The sequence below is a fragment of the Salmo salar genome, chromosome 26 (genome assembly GCF_965601325.2).
Source record: "Salmo salar chromosome 26, fSalSal1, whole genome shotgun sequence".
In the NCBI taxonomy this organism is placed as follows: domain Eukaryota; kingdom Metazoa; phylum Chordata; class Actinopteri; order Salmoniformes; family Salmonidae; genus Salmo; species Salmo salar.
The window spans coordinates 35,495,051-35,511,647 of record NC_138316.1 but is presented as its reverse complement, the minus strand read 5'-3'; the positions used below and the strand labels follow the sequence as shown (position 1 = coordinate 35,511,647).

The window sequence follows — 16,597 nt, the reverse complement described above, 5'->3', positions numbered from 1 at the left end:
ACTGTACCTAGTCAATTCACTTTGCTGTTTAATGTATGCAACTTGCTACTATGAGTTCAGATTCGGTTATATTGTTGGAGACGGTGACATTTTCTGCTGAAAACCACCAAGATCAACGGACTAAAGACCCCAAAGAAACCAACTATCCAATAGGCACCGTAGCCTCTCCCTATTACCTATCAATGATGTAGCTATATAAAAATCATTCGTACTAATGTGGTGGAAAACTGGATTTTTTAAAGCAAATACCAAGTTGGCAGCATCCAGCACTCACCATGTTTCTTTCCTTTATCCTGAAGATCCTCTTTTCACCATTTAGATGCACCAGGTCCCTAGCAGAGCAAACCTTCCTCATCTTAATTCCAACATCATCACCCGTCTCCATCATAACCATGTTCTCTTCTTTGTTGTCAATAATATGTTTACAGGTGTGGACCAAAGACTCAAAAGAAAGGAAAACAAACCCAAAACACAAAGGAGAGGACGAAAGAGGTGTCCGGTGGATGGCTGTCAAGTCACCGTCATTCACCTACCTCGTCACCTGCGGCAGGTCCATGAGTGGGGCAGAGATTCCACTGCACTAAAGATTTCACAATTGCACTGCACTAATATCTAACTAGTAATCTAACAATTCCACAAACACTACCTAATACACAGAAATCTAAGTAAAGGGATGGAATAAGAATATATACATATAAATATATGGATGAGCAATGACCGAGCGGCATAGGCAAAATGCAATAGATGGTATAAAAGTACAGTATATACATATGGGATGAGTAATGCAAGATATGTAAACATTATTAAAGTGACAGTAGCAAGTAAATAACAGTCTTTGTAAACTACTTCTACTCTGTAATTGCCAGTTTTTTATGTCAAATGTTTCCGGAGGAGAGGACTTACCTGTTCCAGTGGATGTCTTTCCATCTTCTGAGGATTCAACTGACAACGAGAGCCCACAAACACACAGGTGCAGTATATGTAAAGAGCAGTAATTGTGAATGTTAATCATTTTATTCCGCTCTTTAATTCTCCAAGATTACAACTTCAAATGTTTGCAGAGGCGAGGACTTACACATCCCAGCGGATGTCTTTCCATCTTCTGAAGTGTCTTTCTACAACAACAGCCCCATAACAAATGAAAACACACCACAGATACAGTCAACATCAGAAGTCTTCATTCAACCTGAACAGTAAACAGAGGAGAGGACGAAAGAGGTGTCCGGTGGATGGCTGCCAGGTCACCGTCATTCACCTTCCTCATCACCTGCGGCAGGTTCAAGAGTGGGGCTTCCCTATGGCTCAGTTGGTAGAGCATGGTGTTTGCAACGCCAGCATGGTGCGTGCAACGCCAGGGTTGTGGGTTCGATTCCCACGGGGGGCCAGTACAAAAAAACAAAATGCATGAAATGTATGCATTCACTACTGTAAGTCGCTCTGGATAAGAGCGTCTGCTAAATGACAAAATGTAAAAATGGGGCAGAGAGGATTCACAGTCTGCAGTGAACACATTCGGGCCTCAGAGCACCAAGCAGACATGGTGGCAGCAGCAAGGCTAAGAACAACTATCACTCCAGGCCTTTCCCCATGACAGGCTGTCATGCAGTGGTCAAAAGTCTGCCAGCCCACCTGAGAAAGCAACACAAGCTTGACAATAACTCTCCTCTATACAGAGAGCTTCTTACAGCATCACAGAAGAGAAACAAGGTCAAATGTCAATGAATTAATTTTATGATGTCTACTGTGAATAATTATTCTACCTGATGTATTGAAGTTTAATGAGAAATATGTAATTGAATTGGGACATGATTGAACAAGAGAATATTTGGGAAAGGAATAAAGAAAGCGCTAGAACTGCCACACAGCTCGGCAAACTTCGATGTCCGTTTTCCTTTAACTACAGCTGGCCGACTCAGACACCCTTTCTGAGGCCTGTAACAGATACAGCATAGAAAGACCAGCATCAATTCATATCCGAAGTGGTCTCACTCATTTACACACAGACCTTTTTTGTAGGATGTAAACCTTATGTATGTCCAGTGGTGTAAAGTACTTAAGTAAAAATACTTTAAAGTACTAGGCATTCCCTGTGGCTCAGTTGGTAGAGCATGGTGTGTGCAACACCAGGGTTGTGGGTTTGATTCCCACGGGGGGCCAGTACAAAAAAAAAAAATGCATGAAATGAAATGTATGCATTCATTACTGTAAATCGCTCTGGATAAGAGCGTCTGCTAAAATGTAAAATGTACTACTTAAGTAGTTTTTGGGGTATCTGTACTTAACTTTATTATTTATATTTTTGAAAACTTTTACTCCACTACATTTCCCTGACACCCAAAAGTACTCGTTACATTTTGAATGCTTAGCAGGACAGGAAAATTGTTTAATTCACACACTTATCAAGAGAACCTCCATGGTCATCCCTACTGCCTCTGATCTGGCAGACTCACTAAACACAAATGCTTAGTTTGTAAGTTATGTCTGACTGTTGAAGTGTGCCCCTGGCTTTCTGTATAAAACATTTTTTTTAAACATTGTGCCGTCTAAGTTGATTAATATAAGGAATTTGAAATTATTTATACTTTTACTTTTAATTTTGATTCCTAAGTATATTTAAAACCAAATACTTTTAGACTTTTATTCAAGTAGTATTTTGCTGGGTGACTTTCACTTTTACTTGAGTCATTTTAAGGTATCTTTACTTTCACTCAAGTATGACAATTGGGTACTTTTAAACCACTGCAGACATATTTGTTTCTAGAAAACCATAGAATGCGAATGGCGATGTCAAAATTGATGAGCAAGAAATTAGCTAAACTCAGCAAAAAAATAAACGTCCTCTCACTGTCAACTGCGTTTATTTTCAGCAAACTTAACATGTGTAAATATTTGTATGAACAAAACAAGATTCAACAACTGAGACATAAACTGAACAAGTTCCACAGACATGTGACTAACAGAAATGTAATAATGTGTCCCTGAATATAGGGGGGTCAAAATCAAAAGTAACAGTCAGTATCTGGTGTGGCCACCTCCTGCATTAAGTACTGCAGTGCATCTCTTCCTCATACACTGCACCAGATTTGCCAGTTCTTGCTGTGAGATGTTACCCCACTCTTCCACCAAGGCACCTGCAAGTTCCTGGACATTTCTGGGGGGAATGGCCCTAGCCCTCACCCTCCGATCCACAGGTCCCAGACGTGCTCAATGGGATTGAGATCTGGGCTCTTCGCTGGCCATGGCAGAACACTGACATTCCTGTCTTGCAGGCAATCACGCACAGAATGAGCAGTATGGCTTGTGGCATTGTCATTCTGGAGGGTCATGTCAGGATGAGCCTGCAGGAAGGGTACCACATGAAGGAGGAGAATGTCTTCCCAGTAACGCACAGCTTTGAGATTGCCTGCAATGACAACAAGCTCAGTCCGATGATGCTGTGACACACCGCCCCAGACCATGACGGACCCTCCACCTCCAAATCGATCCCGCTCCAGAGTACAGGCCTCAGTGTAACGATCATTCCTTCGATGATAACGCAAATCCGACCATCACCCCTGGTGAGACAAAACCGCGACTCGTCAGTGAAGAGCACTTTTTGCCAGTCCTGTCTGGTTCAGCGACGGTGGATTTGTGCCCATAGGCGACGTTGTTGCCGGTGATGTCTGGTGAGGACCTGCCTTACAACAGGCCTACAAGCCCTCAGTCCAGCCTCTCTCAGCCTATTGCGGACAGTCTGAGCACTGATGGAGGGATTGTGCGTTCCTGGTGTATCTCGGGCAGTTGTTGTTGCCATCCTGTACCTGTCCCGCAGGTGTGATGTTCGGATATACCGATCATGTGCAGGACTTGTTACACGTGGTCTGCCACTGCGAGGACGAGCTGCTGTCCGTCCTGTCTCCCTGTAGCGCTGTCTTAGGCGTCTCACAGTACGGACATTGCATTTTATTGCCCTGGCCACATCTGCAGTCCTCATTCCTCCTTGCAGCATGCCTAAGGCACATTCACACAGATGAGCAGGCTATCTTTATTTTGGTGTTTTTCAGTCATTAGAAAGGCCTCTTTAGTGTCCTAAGTTTTCATAACTGTGACCTTAATTGCCTACCGTCTGTAAGCTTCTAGTGTCTTAACGACCGTTCCACAGGTGCATGTTCATAAATTATTTATGGTTCATTGAACAAGCATGGGAAATAGTGTTTAAACCGTTTACAATGAAGATCTGTGAAGTTATTTAGATTTCTACGAATTATCTTTGAAAGACAAGGTCCTGAAAAAGGGGTGTTTCTTTTTTTGCTGAGTTTATTTCTATTTTTAAGCTGAAATGAAGGTTAGAGTGTGTGCTGAAGGGTCAGCAGCAGCTGCCAAAAGCTTGGATAAGCCAAAATAAATATTTACATGCAAGCTTTGGTTACTGTCCTTCTCCATCTGACATTTTCCATCTTTTTGGGAAGAGTTTACTTAGAAGATACACAAGTGATTTGACTGCAGTCTTCCTGTTTAGGTAAGAGGAGTGTGTAGTTGGTATCATGTGTGTGCACATGTTGAGTTAGGAAAGTGCTCTGACAGGTGGTCCTGGTCCACTTGTGTACAGGTGAGAGCATACTAGGCATCTAATTGGTAGGGCTGGAAATTGCCAGAGACCTCACGATACGATATATCATGGTACTTAGGTGCTAATACGATATGCAGTGTGATTCTATACGTATCACAATTCTATATGTATTCGGATTCGATACTGCAATTTTATTGCCATTAGGCGTTCCAACCACACTGCTGGACAAGAGAAAGCCGTGAGAAAATAGGTTTTGGATGTGAAAGTGCTTAAAACATGTTGGCTAACCATTTAAAACATTTCAAAAGTAGATGGGCAACTAGCTGTAGGATGATAAATAGCTACATTTTGGCGCAGGTAAACCTTACTAACAATAGCTAGCTTTAACAAACAAGAATACAAAATAAAATAATTCGATAAAAATCGATATTTGGAGTTACAGTATCGATATTTTATTTAACCTTTATTTAACTAGGCAAGTCAGTTAACAACAAATTCTTATTTTCAATGACGGCCTAGGAACAGTGGGTTAACTGCCTTGTTCAGGGGCAAAACGACAGATCTTTACCTTGTCAGCTCGGGGATTCGAGCTTGCAACCTTTCGGGTTACTAGTCCAACGCTCTAACCACTAGGCTACCTGCCAATATAAAAGAAGCAACAATAATATTGTGACACTCTACCTATCTTTTTTCCTCCATCCCTACTAATTGGTAGCCTGTGTGTTCAGGTGAATATAGGAAGCACTCTGATTGATGGCTGGGGTACACGTGATTAAAGAAAGGTCCTAGTGGTCATAAGAGCAGCAGCAGGGACCGTAGCTGTATACCATCTAGTCACAACCCGGGGTGGGCTCCACTCCACACTCTAAGCACTGGGGCATCATAAAAAGGATGAGCAGTTTCCCTGAGCACCTCATCACTGATCTGTGTGCAGTGGTCTCTGGTCTGCAAAGAGATTACTGTCAGTCATCCATGAATCTGGTCAGAGGCTCAGCTATACTGCCGCGAGCATTACACTGACCTGGCCTTCATCAGCAACCAGAGAAATCTATAGATACTAATGAGCCAACAGGCTGCAGATGGTCAGGAGGAGAGAACTCAGAACTCAGGGCTGTCAGGAGAGGAGGAACTTCCTCTTCTATACAGAGTGAGTCCTAGGGGAGAGAGAAATGTAGAGGCTTGAAAATTGAAGCTGAAATTGGGATTTTATTTTAGGAATAAGGCGTTTTTCTTTTGAAGCCAGGAGGCTAGTATCAGCTACATTTATGCCTTTACTAGACTATGGGGATATTTTATATATGAATGCTTCCGCTCAGTGTTTGAGATCAATTGACACCCTTTTCCATGGCAGTTCTAGATTTATTTTAAACTGCAAAACCCTTATGCACCACTGCACTTTGTATACCAGGGTTGGCTGGCCTTCTCTAGTCACTCGTAGGCTCAGTCACTGGTATACTTTTATTTACAAAGCCATTTTGGGTTTACTACCTTTTTATTTGGGCATTTTTATTGTTCAGAAATTTGGTGGGTACTCTCTTCGTTCGCTGGACTTTATCCTGCTAACTGTTCCAAATGTCCGAACTGAATTTGGTAAAAGGGCTTTTATGTACTCTGCACCATCGTCTTGGAACGCCTTAAAAAATACTGTTAAACTGGAAGAACTTGTCCCGATTGGTATTTTTAAATCACTGATGAATGATCTTGAGACTGATTCCCTGACATGTCAATGTTTTTAATTTGCTGTTTTGATTTTGTTATACTCTTGTGAATTCTATGGTTTTTACTAGATTACTTGTAGTTTTTCATGTTGTTTGTCTGTAATTTTTGTAATGACTTGGTGCTGCCTATCTTGGCCAGGACGCTCTTGAAAAAGAGATTTTAAATCTCAATGAGCCTTTCCTGGGTAAATAAAGGTTAAATAAGAGGCTATATAATACACTAACTAAAAGTCTGTACAATATATATTATTACCACCGTGTGCTCTGTGTGTCTACTTAAAACTACTGGTCAAGTCAATGTAATTAGTATTAGTAAGCTTGTTACTATCATTGTCCTGCTCTTTATATATTTTTGTAATATAGTAGTAAAACTGCTAAGTGCTGGAGGACATTTGTAAGTCCGATTAGTTTGCAGGATCAATCTAAATTCAGAAATGTATCTTGTATCACATACATTGCATCAGTTGCCTTTTGAATCATCAATACTGAAAATCAAAGGGTTCTTTGGCTGTCCCAATAGGAGAACCGTTTTTTGGCTCCAGGTAGAACCTTTTTGGGTTCCATGTAGAACCCTCTGTGGAAAGGGTTCTACATGGAACCCAAAAGGGTTATACTTGGAACCAAAAAGGGTTCTTCAAAGGGTTCTCCTATGAAGACAGCTAAAGAACTGTTTTAGGTTCTTGATGGCACCTTTTTTTCTAAGAGTGTGAAGAAGATGAACTCTCTCTCTACTGATTCTCTGTTGGTGGGATTTACATGTCAGCTTTGGTTAAAGTTTATTCTGGTTCTTTGGACCGTGACATTTTCCGAAGCTCCTGGGTACAGTTTGCTTTGAAGATGCAGGAGTTATTTGACTGCGGTGTTCGTTTTTAGGTAGTGTGTGTACAGGGCCCTTACTATATTGTCTTTCCCTGAATCCTCACATCCCTAGGGGAGAGAGAAATGTAGAGGCTATATACACAGGGCACAGGGACTATGGTGGTCTGTTTGAAACATGTAGGTATTATAGACTTAATCAGGGAGAAGTTGAAAATGTCAGTGAAGACACTTGCCAGTTGGCCTGCGCATGCTTTGAGTACACGTCCTGGTAATCCATCTGGCTCTGCGGCTTTGAGAATGTTGACCTGTTTAAAGGTCTTGCTCACATCGGCTACCAAGAGCGTTATCACACAGTCATCCAGAACAGCTGGTGCTCTCATGCATGCTTCAGTGTTGCTTGCCTCGAAGTGAGCATAAAAGGCATTTAGCTCGTCTGGTAGGCTCGCGTCACTGGGAAGCTCGAGTCTAGGTTTCCCTTTGTAGTCCGTAATAGTTTTCAAGCCAAGCCACATCCGACAAGCATCAGAGCCAGTGTAGTGGGATTCAATCTTAATCCTGTATTGACACTTTGCTTGTTTGATGGTTTGTCTGAAGGCATAGCGGGATTTCTTATAGGCATCCGGATTAGTGTCCCGGTCCTTGAAAGCGGCAACTCTAGCCTTTAGCTCGATGTGGATGTTGCCTGTAATCCATGGCTTCTGGTTGGGATATGTACAGTGGCTTGCGAACGTATTCACCCCTTTGGCATTTTTCCTATTTTGTTGCCTTACAACCTGGAATTTTGGGGGGATTGTATCATTTGACTTACACAACATGCCTACCACTTTGAAGATGCAAAATATTTTTTATTGTGGAACAAACAAGAAATAAGACAAAAAAACTGAAAACTTGAGCGTGCATAACTATTTACCCCTCCAAAGTCAATACTTTGTAGAGCCACCTTATGCAGCAATTACAGCTGCAAGTCTCTTGGGGTTAGTCTCTATAAACTTGGCACATCTAGCCACATTGACTTTTGCCCATTCTTCAAGGCAAAACTGCTCCAGATCCTTCAAGTTGGATGGGTTCCGCTGGTGTACAACAATCTTTAAGTCATAGCACAGATTCTCAATTGGATTGAGGTCTGGGCATTGACTAGGCCATTCCAATACATTTAAATGTTTCCCCTTAAACCACTCGAGTGTTACTTTAGCAGTATGCTTAGGGTCATTGTCCTGTTGGAGGTGAACCTCTGTCCCAGTTTCAAATCTCTGGAAGACTGAAACAGGTTTCCCTCAATCATTTTCCTGTATTTAGTGCCATCCATCATTCCTTCAATTCTGACCAGTTTCCCAGTCCCTGCCAATGGAAAAACATCCCCACAGCATGATGCTGCCACCACCATGCTTCACTGTGGGTATAGTGTTCTCGGGGTGATGAGAGGTGTTGGGTTTGTGCCAGACATACCGTTTTCCTTGATGGCCATAAAGCTCAATTTTAGTCTCATTTGACCAGAGTACCTTCTTCCATATGTTTGGTGAGTCTCCCACATGCCTTTCGGGCGAACACCAAACGTGTTTGCTTATTTATTTCTTTAAGCAATGGCATTTTTTTCTGGCCACTCTTCCCGTAAATCCCAGCTCTATGGAGTGTACAGCTTAAAGTGGTCCTATGTGCAGATATTACAATCTCAGCTGTGGAGCTTTGCATCTCCTTCAGGGATATCTTTGATCTCTTTGTTGCCTCTCTGATTAATGCCCTCCTTGTCTGGTCCATGAGTTTTTGTGGGTGGCCCTCTCTTGGCAGGTTTGTTGTTGTGCCATATTCTTTCAATTTTTTTTATAATGGATTTAACGGTGCTCCATGGGATGTTCAAAGTTTCAGATATTTTTTTATAACCTAACCCTGATCTGTACTTCTCCACAACTTTGTCCCTGACCTGTTTGTAGAGCTCCTTGGTCTCCATGGTGCTGCTTGCTTGGTGGTGCCCCTTGCTTCGTGGTGTGGCAGACTCTGGGGCCTTTCAGAACAGGTGTATATATACTGAGATCAAATGACAGATCATATGACACTTAGATTGCACACAGGTGAACTTTATTTAACTAATTATGTGACTTCTGAAGGTAATTTTTTGCACCAGATATTATTTAGGGGCTTCATAGCAAAGGGGGTGAATATATATGCATGCACCACTTTTCCCTTTTATAAATTTTTGAAACAAGTTTTTTTTTAAATTTCACTTCACCAATTTGGACTATTTTGTGTATGTCCGTTACATGAAATCCAAATAAAAATCAATTTAAATTACAGGTTGTAATGCAACAAAATAGGAAAAATGCCAAGGGGGATGAATACTTTTTCAAGGCCCTGTACGTACGGTCACTGTGGGGATGACGTCGTTGATGCACTTATTGATGAAGCCGATGACTGAAGTGGTATACTCCTCAATGCCATTGGATGAATCCCAGAACATATTCCAGTCTGTGCTAGCAAAACAGTGTTGGAGTGTTTTGCTGGTGCAGTGCTGGACTTTTGATAGAACCTGTGAGAGGATATAGGTAACAGTAATATTAGAGCAACATTACTGATTCAAATGTTTGACTAACTCCTATTACTACTAGTATTACTGCTACAAACTGCCATTGATAATTTTATGGTTTATTTTTTATTTCACCTTTATTTAACCAGGTAGGCTAGTTGAGAACAAGTTCTCATTTGCAACTGCGACCTGGCCAAGATAAAGCAAAGCAGTTCGACACATACAACAAGAGTTACACATGGAATAAACAAACATACAATTAATAATACAGTAGAAAAATCTATATACAGCATGTGCAAATGAGGTAGGATAAGAGAGGTAAGGCAATAAATAGGCCATGGTGGCGAAGTAATTACAATATAGCAATTAAACACTGGAATGGTAGAATGTGCAGAAGATGAATGTGCAAGTAGAGATACTGGGGTGCAAAGGAGCAAGATAAATAAATAAATACAGTATGGGGATGGGGTACATTGGATGGGCTATTTACAGATGAGCTATATACAGGTGCAGAGATCTGTGAGCTGCTCTGACAGCTGGTGCTTAAAGCTAGTGAGGGAGGTAAGACTCTCCAGCATTAGTGATATTTGCAGTTCGTTCCAGTCATTGGCAGCAGAGAACTGGAAGGAGAGGCGGCCGAAGGAAGAATTGGCTTTGGGGGTGACCAGTGAGATATACTTGCTGGAGCGCGTGCTACGTGTGGGTGCTGCTATGGTGACCAGTGAGCTGAGATAAGGCGGGGCTTTACCTAGCAGAGACTTGTAGATGACCTGGAGCAAGTGGGTTTGGCGAAGACTATGAAGCAAGGGCCAGCCAACGAGAGCGTACAGGTCGCAGTGGTGGGTAGTGTATGGGGCTTAGGTGACAAAACGGATGGAACTGTAGTAGACTGCATCCAATTTGTTGAGTAGAGTGTTGGAGGCTATTTTGTAAATGACATCTCCGAAGTCGAGGATCGGTAGGATGGTCAGTTTTACGAGGGTATGTTTGGCTGCATGAGTGAAGGATGCTTTGTTGCGAAATAGGAAGCCAATTCTAGATGTAATTTTGGATTGGGGATGTTTAATGTGAGTCTGGAAGGAGAGTTTACAGTCTAACCAGACACCTAGGTATTTGTAGTTGTCCACATATTCTAAGTCAGAACCGTCCAGAGTAGTGATGCTGGACGGGCGGGCAGCGATCAGTTGAAGAGCATGCATTTAGTTTTACTTGCATTTAAGAGCAGTTGGAGGCCACGGAAGGAGAGTTGTATGGCATTGAAGCTCATCTGGAGGGTTGTTAACACAGTGTCCAAAGAAGGGCCAGAGGTATACAGAATGGTGTCGTCTGCGTAGAGGTGGATCAAAGAATCACCAGCAGCAAGAGCAACATCATTGATGTATACAGAGAAGAGAGTCGGCCAGAGAATTGAACCCTGTGGCACCCCCATAGAGACTGCCAGAGGTCCGGACAACAGGCCCTCCGATTTGACATACTGAACTCTATCAGAGAAGTAGTTGGAGAACCAAGCGAGGCAATCATTTGAGAAACCAAGGCTGTTGAGTCTGCCAATAAGAATGTTGTGATTGACAGAGTCGAAAGCCTTAGCCAGGTCGATGAATACGGCTGCACAGTAATGTCTCTTATCGATGGTGGTTATGATATCGTTTAGGACCTTGAGCTTGGCAGAGGTGCACCCGTGACCAGCTCTGAAACCAGATTGCATAGCGGAGAAGGTACGGTGGGATTCGAAATGGTCATCTGTTTGTTAACTGAGCTTTCGAAGACCTTAGAAAGACAGGGTAGGTAAAGGAATTATTTGGTTATCTTTTCAAATGTAGCCAGAAAGGTCAAACAAAATAATACAAAAACAATTTAGATGTCCTCCTTACATAGGAAAACACACATAAAAAAGATTGATCAGTTTTTTGGGGCAAACTATTACATTTTTGTAACTTCTTTCTGACAATAATCCCCCCCCCCCCCCCCCCCCCAAAATAAAAATAAAATACAATATTTTTTTAATCATAAGCCCATTACAACATTTTGGTATAGATTTTTCCTTATTTGGACCAATGATTGGGTCTCACATGATGACTTAACAAATCACTTTATGCAGCAGATAATGTTCCTTCTCTCCTGTCAGTCCCTTGTTCGCCAGTGCTCTACCTCTCTGATCAGGGTCGCACAGCGGAAGTGGTGGGCGGGGCAGTGGGGCAGCTTTCCCCTGTCCAGGCCTGGTACGTACTACTGGGGGTAGCCTACCCGTTCATCCACATGTCCACAAGTCTCTGCTTCCTAGACAAATCCAGCCCCTGATCATGACATTCAAACAAACCCCTGCTCATAATGGGGACTTTATGCAAAAACGTTCTTGTCTCTAATGAACACATGGACATTAGGACTAAGTATTGATTTACGCTCTATTATGAATAAATTCAAATAAAATGTATTTGTAAAGCTCTTCTTACATCAGCTGATATCGCAAAGTGCTGTACAGAAACCCAGCCTAAAACCCCAAACAGCAACCAATGCAGGTGTAGAAGCACGATGGCTAGGAAAAACTCCCTAGAAAGGAATACTGCTAAAAAAAACACAAAATATATAAAGGTAAGGCTCATTCGTATTTATATTGTTTCGCAAGGATGCACACATTTTATCCCAATGCAATATGTTATCCTTGCTTCTGTAGAAGCGGATGTAACGTTGCGAGACTTTGTCTGACTTCGGACATTTAAAGAGAAGGCACTGACGCACAAATGACCGGTGAGATCTGCGACCGAACGTTAGTAATAATGTGCCGTTTGTAGTGTGTTAGTAACTACTTTTACAACATGAGTTCAGAATCGGTCATTCTGTTGGAGACTGTCAACTTCGCTGCTGAAAAGCACCGCTATCAACGACGTAAAGACGCGGAACAAACGCCATATATCAACCACCCAATAGGTACAGTTGTTATAAAAACAATCTCAACAGATGCTAGCTAGTTAGCTTCTATGAATGGCTTAAGGACCTAACTAGCTACCATTAGCGCCTATTGATGATAGCTAGTATCTTCTGACCGGGGAAGTTTTGTTACGAGCCCCGACGCTTGTTCTGAACGTTAAAACACATCTTTTGCGGTACGGTTTTGGAAACACAAGGAACATGTATTTCCTATTAGCTAGACATCCTTTCATTTTTTTTATTTTTTTTTAACACAAGGTAAAAGTACTACACACCTTTTTAGGGTAAGTGTTCCCACACAGTCTTATCTCCATAGTACAGCGCTTGTTTACTGAAGACAGAGGCGTTCATGTGCTAATTAGCTGTCTGCATCATTTGTCACTGAAAGATGCTGTCAGCTGCATGTGTTAACCTGTTAAAACAGTGTACAGTAAGTGTATTTTTTGCATTTGGGAAATTATTGTTGATATAAAAATGTGTTTCTAGAAATGTACTGTAATTGAGAATTGATTTATGTTTAGATGGAGTATTTGGCGGTTTTGGCTGCAAGGGCCAATTTGCCTCTAAACATGCAAGGTCCTTGGACAATAAGGAGTAACGTTAGCCTCTAGTCCATTATTGAGAGGTCCTTAGAAATAACTCTCTCACTACTCGGACTTCAGTGCATGGATATCTGCATTTACATTTGCCGTGTTTATAATTTTGCAGGAGTGGCAAGGATCCTGAGCCATGAAGGTGGGATCACAGACATTGAAGTTTTGCAAGTAAGTGTTTTGCGTCTCAGACAAACTCAAAATACTTTCTTGCATACTTGTTCCTGGAGGTCAATATTTTAAATCGTAATGAAATTATATTATTAAGTATAGATAGATAAGTCAATGGGTGATGTTAAGCTCATGAAAACATTCAACATTTGTGTTATGAGTTTGCGTTAACAGGAAGGTCATGACTGATATTTATGTGTTTTCCAACTGTCCTCAGGCAGCTTTGCTCCATGATACAGTGGAGGACACTGACACCAGCATAGGAGAGCTACAGGCTATCTTTGGGCAAACGGTGGCTCGAATCGTTCAGGAAGTGACAGATGACAAGGCGCTACCCAAGCAGGAGAGGAAACGTCAGCAGGTGGAGCATGCACCTCATGCCAGCCAGCAGGCCAAACTGGTCAAACTGGCTGACAAACTATACAACCTGAGGGACCTGAACCGCTGCACACCCACAGGTGATTTATTGTAGGGTGTCCAATCAAAAAAGCATATTTGGACCCTCTGTGTAAAATATGTTAATTGTGTTGGTTATCCTATGAGAACCAATGGTCCAAACCCCATTTCACTATCATATAAACCCCATTTCACCGTTCAAAGGTTATTGGAGTTTTTACTCTTGTAGGATGGCCAAAATTTGTGTGACTAAGTCAATGGAGGCCAGAGAAAAAGTGATCAAATTAAGGAATATTGCACAGCATTGTGTTAACTAGGCTAGAAGCTGTGTGGGAGTTAATTACCTGACAGGCTCACTTTTCTGTTGAACTAGTCATCTATCTTCCCGAATCCACAGGACGTAAAACAATATAGAAGTAAGATGGATATTGATTTTGAGACATGACATGTTAGCTTGTCTGCTATATGCATCCGCTGCTAAATCATGGCCGCTACTGCGGGATGGTAAATGTTGTCAGAAGTTAACTAAAATGACTAAGCAGTCGATGGACAAGGTATGACAGCAATCCATGCTTTGGTTTTGTTATCCACCATTTCAAATGCTAACTTTTAGCATTTTTGGCACAGCCAATGCATGGGAATGGTATCTTTATTAGCATTTTCACACGTCATGTCCAAATCTTGAAGTATCTATAAAATAATATATATATTAGTGTAACTCAATGTTGTTACTGTGTGAAAATGCTAATATAGGTACCATTGACTTGCATTGGATTTGTGCCACAAATGTGAGTGACTGATTCTTAAAAAATAAATAATAGCAATAGCAGCACCATCTAGTGGTTAGAAGCTGGTAAATCAGGATGCAGGGTGGGACATAAACCTAACAAATTCAATGAGTAATTTCTCTGAACTGGGGAAACTGATCTTTATTTTTTTAACTCTCTCTGGCTCGTTTCTTCTCTTTACCTGCTTCCCTCTCTGGTTGTCTGACTGTCCCTCTCTTTACCCCCGTCCCATGTCTTATATTTAAATCTGTGTTGTGGTTGCCAGGTTGGTCGGCAGAGCGTGTTCAGGAGTACTTTGTGTGGTCAGCCCAGGTAGTGCGAGGACTGAGGGGGACCAACCCAGCACTGGAGAGACACCTAGAGGAGCTCTTCAAGCAGAGGGGGGTTGAGCTTTGACACCTCTCTACTTCTGACACAGGGTGGCACAACAGAACAACTCTTGATGCACACTTTTGTGAGTTCATGTGAAAAAATGTGAGTGTATTGTCTTCATATTAGGAGCCTTCTCCATCGAATAAACTCTTAGCTCTCATAAGGATTTATTTTTATGGGTAATTTATTCATTCATTCTACAGTAATTTGCATACATTCTCTGTAGAACTGGCAAACCATCAATGTCACCTTGAGTTTTCTCGCTGTATTGAATAAAGCAATGATATGTGTAATTTTGTAAAGACGAAAGGTTGTTGTGGAAATTCACCACCATGTCATGGAAATGACCACCAGGGACACTAAGTCAATCTTAAATGAATCATCCTTTATTATCAGCGCGCTGGAGAGTTTCCAACCAACTCAATGCACTATAGTACACATGTCAATCAGGAGCTCTGCTGGGGCAGTCCCAACTGTTGTCTGTGTATAGCCATATATAAGACAAGTTATATTTGCATAATTAATTCATCGTTACCGTTTTGTATCATTCATGTGACCGACCAATACTGGTTCATAACATGTGACAGACCAATACCTCAAGGATTCTTCTCTCTAAGCCGAGACCTTGAAACATATCTTTTGTCCTCAAAACGAAGGTCTGGGCGTACTGCCAAATTGTAGCTACTGATAGTGAGGATTCAGTCAGTCACTTGCATGAACATAGAAAACGGTTATTAGAAAAGCACATGAATAGAACACAGAAATTAGTTATTGGAAAAGCACAAACGTTAAACATTTCCAGCACAGTTACTTTTGTAAATCATAGTTTGCAGGATTCATCTGAATTGTATCATTGTATCATTAATACTGACAATCGAAGATGGGGTAGTGAAAATAAATGTAATATTTATCCCCCTCAAATGTTATTACACTTTTTTTAAACATTTCAGTCATTTAGCAGACCCTCTTATCCAGAGTGACTTAGTTATTGCATTTGTCTTAAGATACTGTAGCTAGGTGGGAGAACTACATATCACAGTTACAGTAAGTACATTGTTCATAGATAAAGTAGCTATCAGCTAGGTCAGAGCTAGTAAGGGGGGAAAAGTCTAGTGTAAGTTAATGAAAGTCCTTTTTGGGGGGGTGGTCGTTTGCTGTAGGATTATTTAAGATGCTATTTGAAGAGGTAGGGTTTTAGATTTTTTTCTGAAGATGGGCAGGGATTCTGCTGTCCTAGCTTCAGGTGGAAGCTGGTTGGGGTGCTAGGACAAAGAAGAGCTTGGAATGGCCTTAGCAGGACCTTTTTACCTTGTCCGTTCAGGGATTCGATCCAACAACCTTTCGGTGAAGCTCACGAAAAACAGTTCTTGTGCTGACGTTGAACTCGGCAGTGAGTGTTGCAACCGAGGACAGACGATTTTTACGCGTTACACGCTTCAGCACTCGGTGGTCCTATTCTGTGAGCTTGTGTAGCCTACCACTTCGCGGCTGAGCCGTTGTTGCTCTTAGACATTTCCACTTCACAATAACAGCACTTACAGTTGACCGGGGCAGCTCTAGCAGGGCAGAAATTTGACTTGTTGGAAAGATGGCATCCTATGATGGTGCCACGTTGAAAGTCACTGAGCTCTTCAATAGGGCCATTCTACTGCCAATGTTTGTCTAGGGAGATTGCATGGCTGTGTGCTTGATTTTATACACCTGTCAGCAACGGTGTGGCTGAAATAGCCGAATCCATCTCATGGTCT

At 41.8% G+C, this 16,597-nt stretch overlaps 1 protein-coding gene and 1 long non-coding RNA gene across 2 annotated transcripts; both read left to right on the top strand.

Annotated features, from left to right (window-relative positions):
* The first annotated feature begins 54 nt into the window (after nucleotides 1-54).
* LOC106587692 (uncharacterized) lies at nucleotides 55-1,192 on the top strand. The gene is made up of 4 exons (XR_014382853.1): nucleotides 55-328; nucleotides 429-550; nucleotides 867-970; nucleotides 1,062-1,192. It is a non-coding gene; the product is annotated as an uncharacterized LOC106587692 (long non-coding RNA).
* Nucleotides 1,193-12,301: 11,109 nt separating this feature from the next.
* LOC106587628 (guanosine-3',5'-bis(diphosphate) 3'-pyrophosphohydrolase MESH1) lies at nucleotides 12,302-15,142 on the top strand. The gene is made up of 4 exons (XM_014176195.3): nucleotides 12,302-12,529; nucleotides 13,238-13,293; nucleotides 13,511-13,751; nucleotides 14,743-15,142. Exons 1-4 carry the CDS (start codon nucleotides 12,418-12,420, stop codon nucleotides 14,871-14,873), a joined length of 540 nt encoding a protein of 179 aa, XP_014031670.1. The 5' UTR covers nucleotides 12,302-12,417; the 3' UTR covers nucleotides 14,874-15,142.
* The last annotated feature ends 1,455 nt before the right edge of the window (nucleotides 15,143-16,597 follow it).